The following is a 21,437-nucleotide window of genomic DNA, read 5'->3' as shown; positions in this document are numbered from 1 at the left end:
GAAGACTATCTCATGGAGACTCGTTCAGCCTAGAGTTGAGTACAGGATTCCAGCATGCCTTCATGTCTCCTCCTCTCACTTTCTTTAGTTTCGAAGAAGATGAGGAACAGCCAGGCTCAACTCATCTTAGCAGCTCTGGGTTGTCCAGGAGAGTGTTGTTCCCAGAAACTCTGGTCATTAACATCGGTCATCCGTTCAGAGGATCATTTTGGGAGGATCTTCTGTCACTGTAGCAGGACAGGTTGTGCACCCAGATTTTGCCCTGATGTGTCACTCATAATACAGACACAGTGCAGGCCTAACTATCGAATAAATTGCAGATTTTTTGGATTTGCTCCAACAAGGGCTCATTGTGGGCCCAATTGAAGGGTATATGTCCGGTCTTTCTGCTTTTTTTTTTTTTTTTTGCAATTTCAGGACCTACCATCCTTCTTTAAATAACCTGTTGTGATGAGATTTCTTAAAGGATTAACTCCTATATTTTCCCCGCAACCTTTTGTGATAGCAGCGTGGGATCCTAATTTGGTCTCCACTTTTTTCATGTGCACCTCCGTTGAGCCTATGCACAGCTGCCCATTGACTCTTTCATTGCAAAAAGTTCTGCTTTTTGAGTGAGTGAACTTCACGCTATTTCAGTTCAGCCGCTCCACACGCCCCTTTTTACCTGTCAAAGTTGTGCTGAAAACTACAGCAGCCTTTTTGTCAAAGGTCGTGACCCCTTTTCGTGTTGGACAGACTTTCACTCTTCCAACGTTCTGTGCTCCACCTCATCCCTTGAGGAGGAGACTCTTCATTGATTAGACCCCAAATATTTACATTTACAATATTGCATATTTACATTGATCACTCCAAATGTAATTAGGTAGCTAGTCAGCAGTTTGTGTGGTTCTCTGGGACAAGACAGTGGAAAAGCAACTTGTCTAGCTAAATAGCCTTCTGTATTTGGGTCTGAGACATTGGCTAAGAAGGAGCCTCTAGAAAGCTTGAGGTCTCATTCCACTAGGGCAAAGGCAGCTACCACTGCTTTGCCTGTTCTGGATACCTGTCAGGCTGCAAAGTGGGCGTCTCTACATACATTTAAGAAGGACTACCATTTTTGACAGTCAGGTTTGACAGCAAGGGGATTCTGCCTGTTCAATCAGGCAGGAATTTTTGATCTGAAGCATTCCACAGGCCCAGCGGTTTAGGAGGTACTGCTTTTATATCTGCTCACAAGTAGAGGAATCTACAGTTTGAATTCTCCATCAGAAAAACAAGTACTAACTCTTTTGCTGATGTGTACTCTATCCATTTGCAGACTTCTCACTGACCTTCTGCACCAGCCGGTCTGTGATTTATTGATTTTACTGCATCTAGAAATGTCCCACATTAGGGATCTGCACACTGGCACACCTGATTGATTGTTGGGCTCTGTGTCCGACCATGCAGACAGTTTCAAGAACAAACTGATGTCAGTGCACAGGTTTTGTACTTATATTTGGCTCAGACCATCACTTTTGGGGAAGGATTTGGATGACATGGAGCCATAAGAAGCCACCTGTCGGCGTGCAGGTTCTATGCTGTAAAAATCTTCCAGATCAAGGCTGACGCCTGAGGATTTTCACAAGGTGAAGAATCTACAGTTTGATAGACTATTCACCAGATAGAATGTTACAAAAGGTAGGGATCTTCTTCAGGTGTCTTACTAAAATCCCAAATACTTGAAATAGTTTTGTTTGATTTACAAATAGGATGCAAGTGTGATGACAAGAAATATGGATGATACCATGTATGAAGGCATCGCTTATTTGTTTTTCTTACTTTATGCTCCAATTCTTATGCTTTCACTGTAGTTCAAAGGCAGTTCCCCACTCATGTACCACTGGAAAAATAAAGGTGTGATCTTGGAACTCTAACACTTTCCTATTGTTTGCTCAGATTTGCAGAGGTGTACTGAAAAAGCTTATAATTCCATGTTTTAGTGTCTATGAATGACTTTTTATTCTTCTTTCTGGGCCATGCACAAACATTGTTGTACGTAAACAAAGGCTTATTGCTTTAAATGTTGACACGTTAACAAGGGAAGTTCATTTCGCTACTCAGTTTCATTTCTTTTAAGACAATCACGTTTTCATTACTTGCACATCGTGGACTACCGGAAGCCTAAAAGAGTGTGCATTTTGGAAAATTATATTTTGAAAGCACCATTTTAACATTAAAAAATCAATTTTCTTTCTCAGCTCTGCTTCCATCCTGTCCCGAGCTTCTCTAGCCCGTCTTCACACAGCAGGGTTTCCAGATATTTTGGACTGCAACAATGAGGTTGCAGAAGTGGTAGATCCCGCTGATCCTGTAAAATTTAGCCCTCAAAGGGAAGAAGCGGATCATCTGCAGTGCAATGAAATTATTTTGCAGTTCCTTGCTTACATCAGGTAAGAAAGGGAATGCGTTGTTGTTGAGCTTGCATATTATCTCTATAAAAAGAATTTGTGGCTAAGGCAAGAGTGGTAATACGTGCTTGTTCAAAATTTTGCATGACTTCTGATTTTTTTTCTCAAATAATAGATTTAAATGCCTCAGATATAGAGCGCATGTCGCTCATTTTAAGGGTCCGAGGTTTTAGTGGAAGGGGGAATGGAAGGAGAAATTGCGCAGAATGGCTGTCCTACACATTTTTCGTAGAGTTGTAACTTTATTGTTTTGCTAAATTTGAGCCATAACCGGGTTGGTGATGTCAACCATATTTGTGCTGATGGAAGAAATCTATGCATTGAATCAACAGATCAAGAAGTGGTGATCATACCATCTTTGCCAATAGCGAATGACTCCCAAGTCCTGGATTTAACCGTAAGAGTTCCATGATGCAATAAACGAGTGCTGAAATAAAAATGAAAAACAAACAATATAAAGCGCAGCAAGAGCTGAATTAGATCAGGATACATTGATGCAAGCACTTTCAAAGAGGAACACAGAATATGCTAATTGGCAGACTGACCTCAGATTGGGAAATGACTGTTAGTAGCCTGCAGACTCAGTGCTCTATGATGTGATCTTCTCCAATTTGCCTCTGTCCACATGTACTGCCTCAAACATTCTGCCAGTGCCTGACATTGTTTCACAGAACTTCACACTTTCCTGTTGCACTTTGTTAGAAGTTAGATTTCTGGTTGGCAAAGGTATGCACCCTGTCCAAACATGAACCACAATCCTAGTCAGGGTAAGTCATCAACACAACCAAAATTAACCTGTGATCACCCCCTGGTAGCTTGGCATAGAGCATGCATGCAGGTGTAATGTAGGAGGAAATGTTTTAAGTATTTGTGCAAAACGTCAAACAGTAAAACAGTGGAAACACCACACAAAAAGAAACCACACCTGGTTAAAAACAATATATTGAACAAAATAAGACTAGAACGACAACAATTCAATACATGGAAGTTGTGATATGAAGTTTTAAAGAATAAACTTAGTTATAGTGCTTAAAAGCATTAAGCGCCAACTGTGGCTATCTGGTTGCACTAGGCTGGGTCACATTTGAAATGTTGGGCACCGCGGGATGCAGCGCAGGTCAGATACAGGGGCTATCCTTGGCCTGCAGAAGCAGTGCCTGGGTTTCGAGATGCATCGACATCGAGATCAAGATGGGAGGAGCAAAGGAGGCCATGCTCTGGCGTCGATCCCGAAGATGTAAGCAATGTGTCGGCTCCAAGCCATGCAAAGTCAGAGGTGCGTCAGGAATGGAGGCGATGTGTCATGCAGCTGGCAATGCGGTGGTTCAGGTCCTTGCTGCAGCAGCGATGCTCCTGTGCCCACGGGGATGCAGTGACTGCGATCGTCTCAGCAGCTGCATTGGCATCAATGGAGTTGTGCTGGTTCTGAAGAAAGCTGCAATTTATACCCACTTCCAAGGGCCCAGGACTGGATTAGGACTACTTAGCAGGGCAAGACCTGAAGCAAGCAAAGTCTGGAAGCTAGAGGTGATGAGTTGGAACTCTTTTGTGTCTCTGAGACCTCAGAGGAACAAGAGGCAAGCCCTTGGAGTCACTCTAGTTCTAGGTTCACATGTTGTGGGTGCAGTCCTTCTCAACCATGCAAAGAAGGCAGAAGGTCAGCACAGAAAGAAAGCAGTTCTTCCAGAGCAGCATTCCAGCAGTATGACAGTCTTTCTTCCTAGCAGAGTATCTGCATGTCCAGGAGTGTACTGAGTTGATAGGGTCAGAAGTCTAGGTCTTATACCCAGTTGTCCCTTTGCACTGGGCGGAACCTGAAAGAAGGGCTTTGAAGTGTACAGAGGTCCATCTTTGTTGCGCTGGCTCCAGACTCACTACAGGGGGGGTATCCAAATCTTTGTGAGGGGACAAGAGACTGCCTATTCAGGTGTCTCAGCCCCTCCTTCCCATCCTGCCCAGGATGGCCCATCAAGATGTTGATGGTCCATCAGTCACACCTAAGCTCCCTCTGTGTGTGGCTGTTTAAAGGGAATGCACAACTTCAGCTGCTATCCCACCACAAATGTATATTGGAGACAGGCTGTAGGCACAGACAGCTAAGAGCAGGAAAATGCCAACTTCCTAAAATTGTAATAATAAATCTGACTTTACCATCAAAGAGGATTTGTCATTACAATTCCATAGGTACTTAACATAACAGGTCTACTCCTTCTCAATCAGGAATTTCAACTTATTTAATGTAATAAGAAATCCTCAATGTTAACCTTTGAAAGGGGTAGGCCTTACAGTAATGAAAAACGAATTTGAAATGGGCAAATGTAGTGTATTTGAATAGGCACTTATGAATAAATTAAATATGCCAATTAGGTATATACCAATCAAAACATGTTTTAGGGAGAAACCAAATACACTTTAGCACTGGTCGGCAGTGTAGAGTACTCAGAGTCCTAAGACCACCAAAAAGGAATCAGCCAAAATGTGAGGCAAGCGAGAAGGCAAATGTTTGGGCAAAGACCCCACCGTAAGGCTGTCAGATCTAACACATTTGCATTATTTGTTCTGTGAGCACATGCAGCCACTTCTTCCTAAGACTCCCTGGTATGCATTTCCAAGGATTGCTTTGAGTCATTCAAGATGTCCGCTGCAACCTTTTCTCTGCTATCGCTTGATTGTTACATTACTAAAATGGCAAATTTGTTACAGGGCTCCCTATCCTGCCAATAATAGTTATCAGATTTAAACTTTGCTTAGCCCCTCACTATCCTTCTACAAGGTCCGCTATTGCCATTGTTGGGACCTCATTCTAACTGTGTCTGTGTCCTTATCCACGTCTTCTCCTCCCTGCACATAGGTAACTGAAGCCTAGGAACTCCGTCTCCTATGAAAATGTTGGTGGTTTCTGCATGATCCCATGCTATACCATGGTCTTCCCTTGGGAAAAATTCACTGCACTCTTGGGGTACCGTATCATCCACGAGGTTTAACAGATAAACCTCCGAACTCAAGAAGCTTTTGCTTGGCCCAGCGGCACTGCAGACTCACCAGGCAGCTCTCCCACAAGTGGAGAGAAAAAAAACAGTTTTCTCAGGCGTGGTGGGCCAAATTTGATAGAATTTCTTGCTTTTCCATCCTGGCGGTAGGCATCGGCACCAAGAGTGTTTTCAGGGCATCAACTTCTACAATCTTAGACATTTTCATACTTACTCACACAACCTTCCTTGCGTAAACTCGGCAAAGAATCTAACCATCTCCATGGGCCAACACACAATCAATCAATCAAAAATTTATAAAGCGCGCTATGTACCCGTTAGGGTTTCGAGGCGCGGGGGGGGGTGCTGCTATCGTTCGAAGAGCCATGTCTTGAGGAGTCTCCTGAAGGTGAGGAGTCTCCTGAAGGTGAGGAGGTCCTGGGTCTGGCGTAGTGAGGTCGGAGTGCGTTCCAGGTCTTGGCGGCGAGGTAGGAGAAGGATCTGCCGCCAGAGGTCTTGCGCTGGATTCGGGGGACGATGGCGAGGGCAAGGTTGGCAGAGCGTAGTTGACGTGAGGGAACGTAGAAGTTGAGTCTGGTGTTCAGGTAGGTGGGTCCGGTGTTGTGTAGAGCCTTGTGTGCGTGGGTGAGGAGTTTAAAGGTGATCCTCTTGTCCACGGGGAGCCAGTGGAGGTCCCTCAGGTGAGGGGAGATGTGACATCGGCGGGGTATGTCGAGGATCAGGCGGGCGGATGCGTTCTGGATGCGTTGGAGTCGTTTGATGTCTTTTGTTGGGATGCCTGTGTAGAGTGCGTTGCCGTAGTCGAGTCTGCTACTGACGAGGGCTTGGGTTACCGTCTTTCTGGTTCCTGTTGGAATCCACTTGAAGATCCTGCGGAGCATACGGAGGGTGTTAAAACAGGAGGATGAGACTGCTTTGACCTGTTTGGACATGGTGAGGGCGGAGTCGAGGATGAAGCCGAGATTTTGTGCGTGGTTGGCTGGGGTGGGTGGGTGGGCCACCACGAGTCGTTCCAGGCCGATGGGGTGCGCCCGAGGATGAGGACTTCCGTCTTGTCGGAGTTAAGTTTTAGGCGGCTGTTGCTCATCCATTCGGCGATGGATTTCAGTCCTCTCGTGAAGGTTGCCTTTGGAGGTGAGAGGATCTTTGGTAAGGTAGAGGACGAGCTGGGTGTCGTCGGCGTAGGAGATGATGCTGAGGTTGTGCTGGCGGGCCAGTTGTGCGAGGGGGGCCACAGACTTTTTAGTTTTCAAATCAAACTCCCAAAGTGGGGGTTGTTTTTGAAATACAAAGAATTAATGCGTACCACACCCAGGGAGTTTATTTTCCATGGGTGTCAGAGTCATCATGTTAATATTTCTGTATGGCACCACCAGATTTTCTCTGCCAGTGGCAGACATTAAACAAGTATTTGCAAAGCAATAGGTCTAACATTTGCTTGAGTTAGATCTATTGGCGTTGTAAATGCATAACTAGACTTTTGTTGCAACATTTGTTGCCACATAATTTGGTCCTTTCTGCCACATAATTCTAGTGGTGCTGCATGTAACTGAGGCACTTCCATTTACCTTCTCACCTATCTGTAGGAAAAAATGAAAATATTGTCATTATTTATTACATTTTTTAATATTATTATTTGGGGGTCCCCCCAACCTAGTGTGGGGACTCAGAGAAGACCTAGACAGAAAGAGAAGGTTGTGCGGTGAGTTATGGGCAAAAATGTTTTGAAAAAGAAATGACCTCCAAAGCATTATGGGGTGAGTTTCCTGAGTGCAGTGAATATTGTAGTATCGGCTCTCCTGCTGTGCTGGGAGAGCCACTTTGAGGATATCTGTGGTTATTTCTGTCTTAAATGCTCCAGTTTGTATATTTTTCAACTGCTAAACTTGTAAAGTGGTCCTCATGTGAAGCTCTCCTCTGATTGAGGTCACGCTATGAAACTTCAAGTAGTCATGTAAAACGCTCCTCCAGTCGACTTCACACTATATGAAACTTCAGCTCTCCTCCGATCGAGTTTGTGCTTAATGAACCTTTAAAAAAAAATGTATTAAATAGATTAAAAATAACCCCCCTCCATCTTGCAGTACACGCACACTACAAAGAAACCGCAGCATGCCCAAAACAAGAAAGAGGAATTAGCAACATACAGCCTTGCATCGCGAAGCAGCAAGGCAAAAGACAACAATAGTGCGCTGATTGTGCGATAATCCATGTAACAGGCTCGATGTTTGTTTTTCATGGATGATGCTGTAAAAAAGAAGACATTTCTAATAAATCTCTGGATTAGAATGGACTGTGAAATGACTTATGTGAAACTCTTTTGACTGCATTCCTTTGAATTTAACTCACTTGAATTTGACCTACTTGTGTCATAACATCATTCACTTGATTTTTGAATTTCTTGAAGAAAAGTTGTTGATTTATTATACTGACAGGGGGCCTCACATTGTGTTAAATTGAATCTTCTGTCGCAGCAGCATGGGAAGGTTCTCCACCCGAACCTTTCAACTCTGCGCCTTCATGTGTGGAGATTGAGCGGCGACAGTTGATGGTTTATGACCTCCCTCCTGAGGTCTGTGATGTCATTCTGGCAGCCAGACGTCCCTCTACTAGGTCGATCTACGCCTGCCGTTGGAAACGTTTTGTTTCTTATTGTTCAGAGAGGTCTATGGATCCTCTTTCTTCTTCCCTGTCTAACATCCTTTTGTTTATTTTGTCTCTCGCCCAGCAGGGTTTCTCCTTGGGGACTCTCAAGGGCTATCTTGCAGCCTTATCAGCTTTTCTTCAGTTGCCTGATCAACCATCTCTGTTTAAATCACCTATAGTACAGAGATTTTTTAAAGGGCTTGTACCTCTGTTCCCGCCTGTGCCTTTCGTTATGCCCTAGTGGGATCTTAATCTGGTTCTTACCTTCCTTATGTGTGCTCCTTTCGAGCCCTTGCATAACTGTCCTCTCCGGCTGCTCACTATTAAGACAGCCTTTTTGGTGGCAATTACATCTGCCAGGAGAGTGAGTGAGGAGCAGGCTTTATCTTCAAAACCCCCTTATCTAATGATATATCCTGACAAGGTGGTGTTAAGAACTCGTGCCTCTTTTCTCCCCAAGGTGGTGACCCCTTTCCATCTGGGTCAAAGTATCACCCTGCCCACCTTCTTTGCACCACTGCATCCCTCTAAGGAAAAGTAGCGTCTCCATCGACTGGACCCAAAAAGTGCGTTATCGTTCTACCTTGACCGCACTGAAGAGTTCCGGGTGGAACTCTTTGTGGGGTATGTTGGTGCAAAGAAGGGTCGGGCAGTACAGAAACGATCCATTTCGCGCTGGGTCGTTCTCTGTATAAAAATATGCTACGCTTTGGCGAAGAAGCAGCCTCCTGAGGGCTTGTGAGCTCATTCCACTAGGGAAGCTGCTACCACTGCATTAGCACGTGGCGTACCGGTGGTGGACATATGTCAGGCCGCAACGTGGGCTTCTTTACACATGTTTGCGAAGCACTACTGCCTGGATAGCCAGGTGAGGAGGGAGGGGCATTTTGCCCGTTCTGTCTTGCAGGACTTCCTTATATAAAAAAATTAAAAAAAATCTCCTTCAGACCCACCACCATGGGTTATAGCTTGGGTATCTATTCTAAGGTAAGGAAGCTGCAGCTAGAAGTCTCTATCAGATGAACAAGTTACTTACCTTCGGTAACAAAGTATCTGGTAGAGACTCTATCTAGCTGCAGATTTCTTACACCCGCCCAAGCCTCCCCGCTCTGGGGAAATTTGTTCTCATGTGCATATGTGTATATATATGTATATATATATATATATATGTTTCATTTTGGCAACTTTTGCCTTTCTTACAGGCATGATAGTGTTTTTCTCCAAACAGTCAAAGAGGTTAAAAGTGTATTGGTTGGTTCTTCCATGACTCTGTGCTTCTGGCGCGGGAAGTTGTGGAAAAGAACTGACGTACGCGCGCGGAGACGGTGTCTATATAGACAACCGTGACGTCATAGACGACTCCAGCGACGCACGCGGAGCTGGTCAACACACACGGATCCGGACGACGCGTGCGCAGGGTACTGCTCACATAAAACTCCAGATTCGAAGCTGATGCCAGGAAATTCCGGATTCAAAGCTGACACCAGGGAATTCTAAGGTAAGGAATCTGCAGCTAGATAGAGTCTCTACCAGATACTTCATTACCAAAGGTAAGTAACTTGTTCTACTATTCTAGAAAGGCCACTTTTAGAAAGTGGGCATTACTCTGCACTTATGGCCATTCTGTGCAATACAGCTTGTCTCCAACCACGTATGGTCTCTGCTGGTTGACAGCTCCCCTTGTGCATTTCACCCAGACAGCCATAACCACAGGGCACTCAGTCACATCTGCTTTCATCTGCGTACTGAATGGGTGTAGGAGGCTGGACTGGCTTGTAGTGGGTACCAAGGGGTACTTACACCTTGCACCAGGCCCAGGTATCCCTTATTAGTGTAGAGGGGTGTCTAGCAGCTTAGGCTGATAGAAAAGGTAGCTTAGCAGAGCAGCTTAGACTGAACTAGGAGACGAGTGAAGCTCCTACAGTACCACTAGTGTCATATGCACAATATCATAAGAAAACACAATACACAGATATACTAAAAATAAAGGTACTTTATTTTTATGACAATATGCCAAACGTATCTCAGTGAGTACCCTCAGTATGAGGATAGCAAATATACACAAGATATATGTACACAATACCAAAATATGCAGTAATAGCAATAGAAAACAGTGCAAACAATGTATAGTCACAATTGAATGCAATGGGGGCACATAGGGATAGGGGCAACACAAACCATATACTCTAGAATTGGAATGCGAACCACAAATGGACCCCAAACCTATGTGACCTTGTAGAGGGTCAATGGAACTGTAAGAAAACAGTGAGGGTTAGAAAAGTAGCCCATCCCAAGACCCTGAAAAGTGGGTGCAAAGTGCACCTAAGTTCCCCAAAGAGCACAGAAGTCGTGATAGGGGAATTCTGCAAGGAAGACCAACACCAGCAATGCAACAATGATGGATTTCCTGATGAGAGTACCTGTGGAACAAGGGGACCAAGTCCAAGAGTCATGATCAAGTCTGGAGTGGGCAGATGCCCAGGAAATGCCAGCTGTGGGTGCAAAGAAGCTGCCACTGGATGGTAGAAGCTGTGGATTCTGCAAGAACGACAAGGGCTAGAAACTTCCCCTTTGGAGGATGGATGTCCCACGTCGTGAAGAGTCGTGCAGAGGTGTTTCCGTGCAGAAAGACCACATACAAGCCTTGCTAGCTGCAAGGGTCGCGGTTAGGGTTTTTGGGTGCTGCTGTGGCCAAGGAGGGACCAGGATGTCGCCAATTGCGTGAGGGGACAGAGGGGGCGCCCAGCAAGACAAGGAGCCCTCTCAGAAGCAAACAGCACCCCCAGAAGTGCCGGAACAGGCACTACGAAGTGGAGTGAACCGGAGCTCACCCGAAGTCACAAAGGAAGGTCCCACGACGCCGGAGGACAACTCAGGAGGTCGTGCACTGCTGGTTAGAGTGCCGGGGACCCAGGCTTGGCTGTGCACAAAGGAAATCCTGGAAGAGTGCACAGGAGCCGGAGTAGCTGCAAAACACGCGGTTCCCAGCAATGCATTCTAGCGTGGGGAGGCAAGGACTTACCTCCACCAAACTTGGACCGAAGAGTCACTGGACTGTGGGAGTCACTTGGACAGAGTTGCTGAATTCAAGGGACCTCGCTCGTCGTGCTGAGAGGAGACCCAGAGGACCGGTGATGCAGTTCTTTGGTGCCTGCGGTTGCAGGGGGAAGATTCCGTCGACCCACTGGAGATTTCTTCGGAGCTTCTAGTGCAGAGAGGAGGCAGACTACCCCCACAGCATGCACCATCAGGAAAACAGTCGAGAAGGCGGCAGGATCAGCGTTACAAGGTCGCAGTAGTCGTCTTTGCTACTTTGTTGCAGTTTTGCAGGTTTCCAGCGCGGTCAGCAGTCGATTCCTTGGCAGAAGGTGAAGAGAGAGATGCAGAGGAACTCTGATGAGCTCTTGCATTCGTTATCTAAATTCCCCAAAGCAGAGACCCTAAATAGCCAGAAAAGGAGGTTTGGCTACCTAGGAGAGAGGATAGGCTAGCAACACCTGAAAGAGCCTATCAGAAGGAGTCTCTGACGTCACCTGCTGGCACTGGCCACTCAGAGCAGTCCAGTGTGCCAGCAGCACCTCTGTTTCCTAGATGGCAGAGGTCTGGAGCACACAGGAGGAGCTCTGGGCACCTCCCAGGGGAGGTGCAGGTCAGGGGGGTGGTCACTCCCCTTTCCTTTGTCCAGTTTCGCGCCAGAGCAGGGCTGGGGGATCCCTGAACCGGTGTAGACTGGCTTATGCAGAGATGGGCACATCTGTGCCCATCAAAGCATTTCCAGAGGCTGGGGGAGGCTACTCCTCCCCAGCCCTGACACCTTTTTCCAAAGGGAGAGGGTGTAACACCCTCTCTCTGAGGAAGTCCTTTGTTCTGCCTTCCTGGGCCAACCCCAGGAGGGCAGAAACCTGTCTGAGGGGTTGGCAGCAGCAGCAGCTGCAGTGAAACCCCGGGAAAGGTAGTTTGGCAGTACCCGGGTCTGTGCTAGAGACCCGTGGGATCATGGGATTGTCTCACCAATGCCAGTATGGCATTTGGGGGGAAATTCCATGATCTTAGGCATGTTACATGGCCATATTCGGAGTTACCATTGTGAAGCTATACATAGGTAGTGACCTATGTATAGTGCACGCGTGTAATGGTGTCCCCGCACTCACTAAGTCCGGGGAATTTGCCCTGAACAATGTGGGGGCACCTTGGCTAGTGCCAGGGTGCCCACACACTAAGTAACTTAGCACCCAACCTTTACCAGGTAAAGGTTAGACATATAGGTGACTTATAAGTTACTTAAGTGCAGTGGTAAATGGCTGTGAAATAACGTGGATGTTATTTAACTCAGGCTGCAGTGACAGGCCTGTGTAAGAATTGTCAGAGCTCCCTATGGGTGGCACAATAAATGCTGCAGCCCATAGGTATCTCCTGGAACCCCAATACCCTCACTCAGTACCATATACGAGGGAATTATAAGGGTGTTCCAGTATGCCAATATGAATTGGTGAATTTGGTCACTAGCCTGTTAGTGACAATTTGTACAGAGAGAGCATAACCACTGAGGTTCTGGTTAGCAGAGCCTCAGTGAGACAGTTAGGCATCACACAGGGAACACATACATATAGGTCACAAACTTATGAGCACTGGGGTCCTGACTAGCAGGGTCCCAGTGACACATAACAACCATACTGAAAACATAGGGTCTTCACTATGAGCACTGGGCCCTGGCTGGCAGGATCCCAGTGAGACAGTGAAAACACCCTGACATACACTCACAAACAGGCCAAAAGTGGGGGTAACAAGGCTAGAAAGAGGCTACTTTCTCACAATGGGTCTCCCTGGTCAGGAAGGATGGAGGGGTCTCTCTTTTACACTTCAAAGGCCAGCGGCCTGCCATAACACAAAGGACTGATAAACCTCCACCCCCACCGACTCACCAGGGATCCTGCCAGACAGGGCAGGGTTTAAAAGGGAATTTGTGTACTTCAAAACCACTCTTTGAAGTTTCCTCCGCTTCAGAGGCATTTTTGGGTATCTATACTGGGTCTGTGACCCTCGACAAAATTAGACACTTCTGGATCTACAAGTGGACTCTGTCAGGGGGACCACTTGGCTTCCCAGAAGACTCATTTGGACTGGCTTGGATTGAGCTTGCCTCCTGTTCTGAAGTCTTGGGCCACAAGGATTTCACCAAAGAGATGAAAATCCCTGTGTGTTGGAAAATTGACGCAACACCTGCAGAAAATGATGCAGAGCCTACCTCGTGGCTGAGAAATCATTGCCTCGCCTACCAGATCGACATAGCACCAGCTTGTCAAGGATTTTCAACGCATCGACCCTGGGCACCAAAATATCCCCGCATCGCAGGGAGAAACTAAGTCTGCACTCCTGGAAATATACACATCACCTTGCAGCGTGGAAAGGAATGACGCATCGTCTGTGCCATGCGGGAATATCCGATGCAGTGCCTTATTTTTCAACTCATCTCTTCCTCTGCGGCCCCTGTGCATCATTACTTTTGCCGCATCCCAGGTACTGTGTATTACAAGAATACACCCACTCACTCTTAAGGATTAAGACTCATTTTAACCATTAAAAAGTGATAGCTTGACACGTGCATATTGGATTTTCGTAGTTTTGTTTATTATCTATTTTCCTAAACTGGTATGGAGTACTTTTTGTGGTGTTTTCACTATGTTACTCTGAGTTATTGCACAAATACTTAACACATTGCCTTCTCAGTTAAGCCCGCCTGCTCTGTGCCATGCTACCAAAGGGTGAGCACAGGATAATTTAGGTTGTGTTGTGACTTGCCCTAAGTAAGATTGTGGTACCTACTTGGTCAGGGGGCATACCTCTGCCAACTAGAGACCTATTTTCTAACAGGCCCTATGTTGCCATCATTGCCTCAACAGCTCTATGCACATCCTTGCCAATGGTACATAGCTAAGCGCTGATGATGGCTCTTTCTGGCAATAGTTTAGTGCCTCAGCACAGATGCTGTCAACACTGACAAGAGTGTAACCTGTTACAAGGGTCACTGCATGTTCTCCCTCTGGAAAAGGCAATGCAGCAGTCACTGATACTGCTATGGATTCATGTGGGAATGACTCTCACTGGCACTCACAGCACTCAGGTGAGAGAGACAAGCCACTCTCCATCTCACTTTCTAGGTCACTGCATCTTAGATATCTTGTTGCAAGCCCTCTCAGGACCTCACACCCTCACACTCAGCACACAGGTTGGGGTCAATAGCTGCAACAAGCCTTGCAAGGTGACAGGACTTTCCTGTTGGAAGAACAGTCCATTCATAAATCAAGGTAGCCTCCTAACAGGACGACCCTGCTCTACCACTGACCTGTTTTTTCTTTGGCTCATTGGAGTCCAGCACCCCTGCCTCAGCCATAAAGCTAAGGTCAACCACCACCAAACCTGGCTGTGCTCAAATAGCTGATGTCTCCCCTATGGAGATCATACAGCACACTGTCCCCACCCACTGGTACAGAATTCCCTTCGCCTACCCAGGTACTCTAAATCCCCATTGTTCTGCAAGAAGTGCCTCTGCACTGGGGAGTCCTCACCAGCACAAGCTGGATTTCCTTCTGGACTACTGGTGGGGGCTGATAACAGATCACCCCACCAGCGGTGGCCAGTGTGGTGACAGATGACTCCTTCCTAGATTGAGCTGGTCTTCTCGATGTTATAGATCAGTAGCTCTTAACGTGGATCACACCGAACCGGTCATCTTTCCGCCTTCTTGCGTGGAGATTAAGCGGTGGTAATTGACAGATTTTGACCTTCCTCCCGAAGTCTCATTGTTATTCTGGCAGCCAGGCGTCCCTCCATCTAATCGGTATACACCTGCCGGTGCAAGTGTTCTCTGTCATATTGTATAGCAAAGTCCATTAATCCTCTTTCTGCTTCTCTTTCTGATATTTTGAGTTTTATCCTTACCCTTGCCCAGCAGGGCTCTGCTTTGGGCACTCTGAAGGGTTATCTTTCTGCTCTGCCTTCTTGCAGCTGCCTGACCAACCCTCTTTAAGTCTCCTAGTGTAAACAGATTTCTGAAGGGCCTTGTACATATGCTTCCCCCTTAATTTTGTCCTCACATTATTGATGTGTTCTCCTTTCGAGCCTCTCCACAATTGTCCACTCTGGCTTCTCACGATTAAAACAGCTTTCCTCGTGGTCATTACATCTGCCCATAAGGTGAGCGAGCTGCAGGCTTTATCTTCCAAACCTCCATTTTTCTCAGTTTATCAGGACAAAATAGTGTTTCACAATGAGCCCCTTTCATGCCGAAAGTGGTAACACCATTTCATGTGGGCCAATCTTTCACCTTGCCCACTTTTTATGCTCTTCCACTGTCAAACCCAAAAGAGCATTATCGTCTATCTTGATCGAACCAGAGTTCCAGGTGGATGACCAACTGTTAGTGGGATATGTTGGGGCGAAGAAAGGACAGGTGTGCAGAAATGGACCATCTCTTCATGGGTCATTCTCTGCATCAAGATCTGCTAAGCACTGGTGAAAAATCAGTGCCCTGAAGGTTTACAGGCACATTCCACCAGAGCTAAAGCTGTGACCACTGCGTTAGCATGTGGAGTCCAGTCCTGGACATCTGTCTGGCAGCAATGCAGGCTTCCCTGAACACGATTACCAAGCATTACTGCTTGGACAGTCAGGTCTGTAGGGAAGGGCATCTCGCCTGTTCAGTCTTGCAGGACTTCTTAGTTTAAATTTGTCTGCAACCCCATCACTGGATCTGGTATTGCTTGGATATCTATTCAAAGATAAGGAATCTGCTGCTAGAAGACTTTATCAGATTACCTACCTTTTGTAATGCCTTATATATATTAGAGACACTAGATAGCCACAGATTCCTTACCAACCTACTCATCCTTTCTGCTCTGCGGACAGATATCTGATAGAGACTTCTAGCTGCAGCTTCCTTACCTTAGAATTCCCTGGCGTCAGCTTTGAATCTGGAGTTTTTTCTGAGCAGTACCCTGCGCGCGTGCCGTTGGGCGTCGTCATTCGGATCCGCGTGCGTCATCAGAGTCGTTGGAGCCGTCTATGACGTCACGGTTGTCTCTATAGACGCCGTCTCGGTGCGCGTACGTCAGTTCTTTCCCTTCTGCGCCAGTTAGGCACAGTTTTGGAAAGAGCTACCCTGCTTCGACGGTTTGTCAACACTTTTTTGACTGTTTGGAGTCATGTCTTCGAGAAAGACAGGATTCAAGCCGTGTGGTGTGTGTCATTGCACCATGTCGGTGACGGATCCGCACCGAGTTTGTCTTTGCTGCCTAGAGAAGGACCACGATTCCACCTCGTGCTCCGACATGGCGCCGAAGGCCTTGAGGGAGAGATCCCTTAAGCTTCTTGCGGCCCGACATTCGTCTTCGGTCGGCGCGACTCCGCGGAGGTCACGGTCCTGCAGTAGGAGGAGGTTGCGACACCGCTCCCGGAGCCCCAAGTCCTCTTCCTCACATTCGAGGTCTTCCAAAGGTAAGAGGCACAAGAAGAAGAAGAAGTCCAAGCGGATTTCGTCTTCGCCACGCCTGTCGGCCGACGAGGCATCTAGGGAACGTCGACGTTCCGAGCGCGGTTCTGCGGAGCCGTCGTCAGGGTCGAATCTGCGTCTTCCCCCCTTTCCGGGGACCGGATCGACCCCGCTCATAAAAGAATTCTACGAGGCCATGCATCTCGTTTTTGAGAGGGCTGCACCCTCGGGTGGGTCTTCGGGCCCTGCGGGGTCAGCAGGGGCCCCTTTGGATTCGACGCCAGCAGCTTCGGCCTCAGCGCCGTTGGAGACCCCAGGATCCGATACCGGATCCGGACCGGCGCCGGTCTCTCACAGTTGGCCTCCTTCGGCGCCGGGTCCGACGTCGACGATTCCGCTGCCGGCGCCCACCGGTGGCAGCCCCATCCTTATTCCGGATGATCTGGAGTCGGAGCGACGTCGTATGACGTCGACTCCGACTTCGACTGAGCCAATTCGGCCCAGATCATTGTCTGAGCATTATTTGGAACAGCCAGATGCAGGAGAGGAATGGGAGGGGTCTGAGGACCCTTTAGAATCTGGATTGCAACAGGACTGGTATGAGGATCTAGGGGAGGCCAGTGGACTGGACACGTCTCCAGATACTGGTATGCTCTCTCCTCCTAATGTGGCTACGGAGGAGGGTGCTTCTTTCGCTATGGTGGTGCTTAGGGCAGCTGGGGTCTTGGACCTAGATTTGCCTACGGTGCCAGTCAGGACAAATATCCTGACAGAAGTGCTTCAGCCGGGGGTGTCAACATCGGAGCCGTTGCTGCCATTCAATGAGGCTCTTACAGACGTCATTCTGGGTACGTGGTCAAACCCAGCACAGGGGCTCCTGTGAATAGGACGGTGGGCCGCCGCCATAGACCCGCTCCCAGCGACCCTAGTTTCCTGACTCAACACCCCACTCCTGAGAGCTTGGTTGTCCAAGCCTCTACTTCCCGTGGTGCCTTCCCTTCCGCTCCCCCGGATAGGGAATCCAAGAGGCTGGATCAGCTTGGGAAGATGTTTTCTTCCACCAGCCTGGCATTGAGGTCCGTAAACACCTCTTGCCTATTGGGCCGTTATTCCCATACTTTATGGGATACGGTGGCGCAAGTGCTGCCCCAGGTCCCGGAGGGCATATGGGACACTCTCACCCAGGCTGTCAAGGAGAGATGCAGCCAAGTTTACGATCCGGTGTGGCTTGGACACGACCGACTCGCTGGGCAGAGCGATTTCATCGTCAGTGGCCCTACGTCGCCACGCCTGGCTACGTTCTACTGGTTTTTCAGGGGATGTCCAGTCTAGCTTGATGGACATGCCCTTTGATGGCTCTCGCCTTTTTGGCGAAAAAGCAGACTCCGCGATTGAGAGGTTCAAGGATTCTCGAGCCACGGCCAGATCCTTGGGCCTTTCAGCGCCTGCATGACAGCAGTCTGTCTTTCGCCCCTTTCGAGGCTTCGGAAGGGATGTGGTACCACACCAGCCACAGTTTAGCCACCGTCCTCCGGCTTCACAGCATCCCGGAAGAGGACGTGGTCGTGGTAACATCAGACCCAGAGGGTCTGGCCAGAGGTCGGCCGCCACACAGCCCCCCTCCACTGCGCCCAAGCCCTCCTAGTGTGGTTCTGCGGGATCATGTCCGTCCAGTTGGAGGGAGGATTCGTCTTCATCTCCCTCACTGGCTTTCCATCACCACGGACAAGTGGATCCTGCAGATCATACTGAAGGGCTACTCCCTTCCCTTCCAGTCTTTCCCTCCTTCTATCCCTCCTACAAAGGAATGGCTGATGGAGGACCATCTGGCTTTGCTCTGCGAGGAAGTTATAGCTCTCTTGGCCAAGGGAGCCATAGAAAGAGTCCCGAGATCAGAAGTAGACAGTGGTTGTTATTCCCGCTACTTTCTGATTCCCAAAAAGAACAAAGACCTTCGCCCTATCTTGGTTTTAAGGGACGTCAATCTCTTCCTCAAGAAGGAGAAATTCACGATGCTCACTCTTGCTCAGGTTTTGTCTGCCCTAGACCAAGGAGACTGGATGGTAGCGTTGGATTTGCAGGATGCATATTTCCATATTCCTATCCTGTCAGCCCACAGGCGTTAACTGCTGTTCAAGGTGGGCCACGAGCACTTTCAGTTTACTGTGCTTCCTTTCGGTCTCACCAGTGCCCCTCGGGTGTTCACAAAGGTGATGGCCATGGCGGCAGCTCATTTGCGCAGGTCAGGGATCTCAGTCTTCCCCTACCTACGCCCCAGGCTCTCGTCACCCACCTCCAGACGACGGCGGACCTCTTGCATTCGCTGGGGTTCACTATACATGTGCTGAAGTCACACCTGAATCCCTCTCAGAAGCTCACTTTCATCGGAGCTGTTCTGGACACAGTGCAGTATCGGGCTTATCCTCCCGATCAGCGGGTTCAGGATATTCAGGTTATGATTCCGATGTTTCGGCCTCTATCCTGGATCTCGGTGAGACAGACTCTGAGGCTGCTGGGACTCATGGCTTCCTGCATCCTGTTGGTCAAGCATGCCAGATGGTGCATGAGGGCTCTGCAGTGGGACCTGAAGTTCCAATGGGCACAGCATCAGGGAAATCTTACCGATGTGGTTCAGATCTCGGAGGGGACTGCAAAAGATCTGCAGTGGTGGTTAGTGAACTGCGAGTGGGTCAAGGTCAGACCCCTCTCCCTTCCTCAACCAGATCTAACGGTAGTGACAGATGCGTCACTTCTGGGATGGGCCGGCCATCTGGGGGAGGTGGAGATCAGAGGTCACTGGTCTCCGGCGGAATCTGGGCTCCACATCAACTTGTTGGAGCTTCGGGCAATCCGGCTAGCATTAAAAGCATTTCTTCCTGTTGTGAAAGGGAAGGTGGTGCAGGTGTTCACAGACAACACTACCGCAATGTGGTACTGCAACAAGCAGGGCGGAGTGGGGTCGTGGACCCTTTGTCAAGAGGCTTTAAGTCTCTGGACATGGCTGGAACAGCAGGGCATGAACCTGGTGGTTCAACTCCTGGCAGGTTCTCTGAACGCCAGAGCAGACAAACTCAGCCGAAAATGCTTAGAGGATCACGAATGGTGTCTCCATCCGGAGGTGGCGCAAGGACTCTTTCAGCGGTGGGGAGAGCCTTGGATAGATCTGTTTTCCTCCGTAGAGAACGCACAATGTCAGCAGTTTTGTGCGTTGGAGTTTCCAGGGGAGCTATCGCTAGGCGACGCTTGTCGTCGCGACTGGAGTTCAGGCCTCCTGTACGCCTTTCCGCCTATACCACTTCTGCTCAGAGTTATCAAGAACAACCGGGCCCAAATAATCCTAGTGGCTCCGGATTGGGCACGGAGAGTTTGATATCCAGAGCTTCTCAAAATGAGCATCGGTCCTCCAATTAGGCTGCCTCTTCGGGAGGATCTCCTGTCGCAGCAGCAGGGGAAGGTTCTCCACCCGAACCTGTCAACTCTGCGCCTTCATGCGTGGATATTGAGCGGCAACAGTTGATGGTTTATGACCTCCCTCCCGAGGTCTGTGATGTCATTCTGGCAGCCAGGCGTCCCTCTACTAAGTCGATCTACGCCTGCCGTTGGAAACGTTTTGTTTCGTATTGTTCAGAGAGGTCTATTGATCATCTTTCTTCTTCTCTGTCTAACATCCTTTTGTTTATTTTGTCTCTCGCCCAGCAGGGTTCCTCCTTGGGGACTCTCAAGGGCTATCTTGCAGCCTTATCGGCTTTTCTTCAGTTGCCCCATCAACCATCTCTGTGTAAATCACCTATAGCTACAGAGGTTTTTTGAAAGGGCTTGTACATCTATTCCCGTCTGTGCCTTTCGTTATGCCCCAGTGGGATCTTAATTTGGTTCTTACCTTCCTTATGTGTGCTCCCTTCGAGCCCTTGCATAACTGTCCTCTTCGGCTGCTTACTATTAAGACAGCTTTTTTGGTGGCAATTACATCTGCCAGAAGATTTAGTGAGCTACAGGCTTTGTCATCAAAACCACCGTATCTCACAATATATCCTGAAAAAGTGGTTCTCAGAACTCGTGCCTCTTTCCTTCCCAAGGTGGTGACCCCTTTCCATCTGGGTCAGAGTATCACCCTATCCACCTTCTTTGCACCACCGCATCCCTCTAAGGAAGAGGAGCGTCTCCATCGGCTGGACCCAAAAAGAGCGTTATCGTTCTACCTTGACCGCACTAAAGAATTCCGGGTGGAAGACCAACTCTTTGTGGGGTATGTTGGTGCAAAGAAGGGTCGGGCAGTGCAGAAACAATCCATTTCGCGCTGGGTCGATCTCTGTATAAAAATATGCTACGCTTTGGCGAAGAAGCAGCCTCCGGAGGGCTTGAGAGCTCATTCCACTAGGGGAAAAGCTGCTACCACTGCGTTAGCACGTGCCGTACCGGTGGTGGACATTTGTCAGGCTGCAACGTGGGCTTCTTTGCACACGTTCGCAAAACACTACTGCCTGGATAGCCGGTGAGGAGAGAGGGGCATTTTGCCCGGTCTGTTTTGCAAGACTTTCTTGTGTAAAAATCTCCTGCAGACCCACCGCAATGGGTTATAGCTTGGGTATCTATTCTAAGGTAAGGAAGCTGCAGCTAGAAGCTTCTGTCAGATGAACAAGTTACTTCCGTTCGGTAAACAAGGTATCTGGCAGAGACTCTATCTAGCTGCAGATTCCTTACACCCACCCAAGCCTCCCCGCTCTGGGGACATTTTTCTCATGTAGATATGTATATATTTGTATATATGTATTTATGTGTACATATGTATATTTTTGATCTTGGCATCTTTTTGCGTTTCTTAAAGGCATGAAATAATGTTTTACTCCAAACAGTTAAAGAGGTAAATACATGATAGTTGTTTCA

The 21,437-nt window shown here is 48.2% G+C and overlaps 1 protein-coding gene across 1 annotated transcript in view; it reads left to right on the top strand.

Annotated features, from left to right (window-relative positions):
- NPHP4 (nephrocystin 4) overlaps positions 1-21,437 on the top strand; it is a 952,546-nt gene that overhangs the window by 564,238 nt on the left and 366,871 nt on the right. Inside the window, exon 15 of the mRNA XM_069239971.1 lies at positions 2,220-2,411. Within this exon, the coding sequence (XP_069096072.1) occupies positions 2,220-2,411 (192 nt within the window). The remainder of the gene's footprint in view (positions 1-2,219; positions 2,412-21,437) is intronic.

The sequence above is a fragment of the Pleurodeles waltl genome, chromosome 6 (assembly GCF_031143425.1).
Source record: "Pleurodeles waltl isolate 20211129_DDA chromosome 6, aPleWal1.hap1.20221129, whole genome shotgun sequence".
In the NCBI taxonomy this organism is placed as follows: Eukaryota; Metazoa; Chordata; class Amphibia; order Caudata; family Salamandridae; genus Pleurodeles; species Pleurodeles waltl.
The sequence above is the reverse complement of the archived record's forward strand: the minus strand, read 5'-3'. Positions and strand labels throughout refer to the sequence as shown.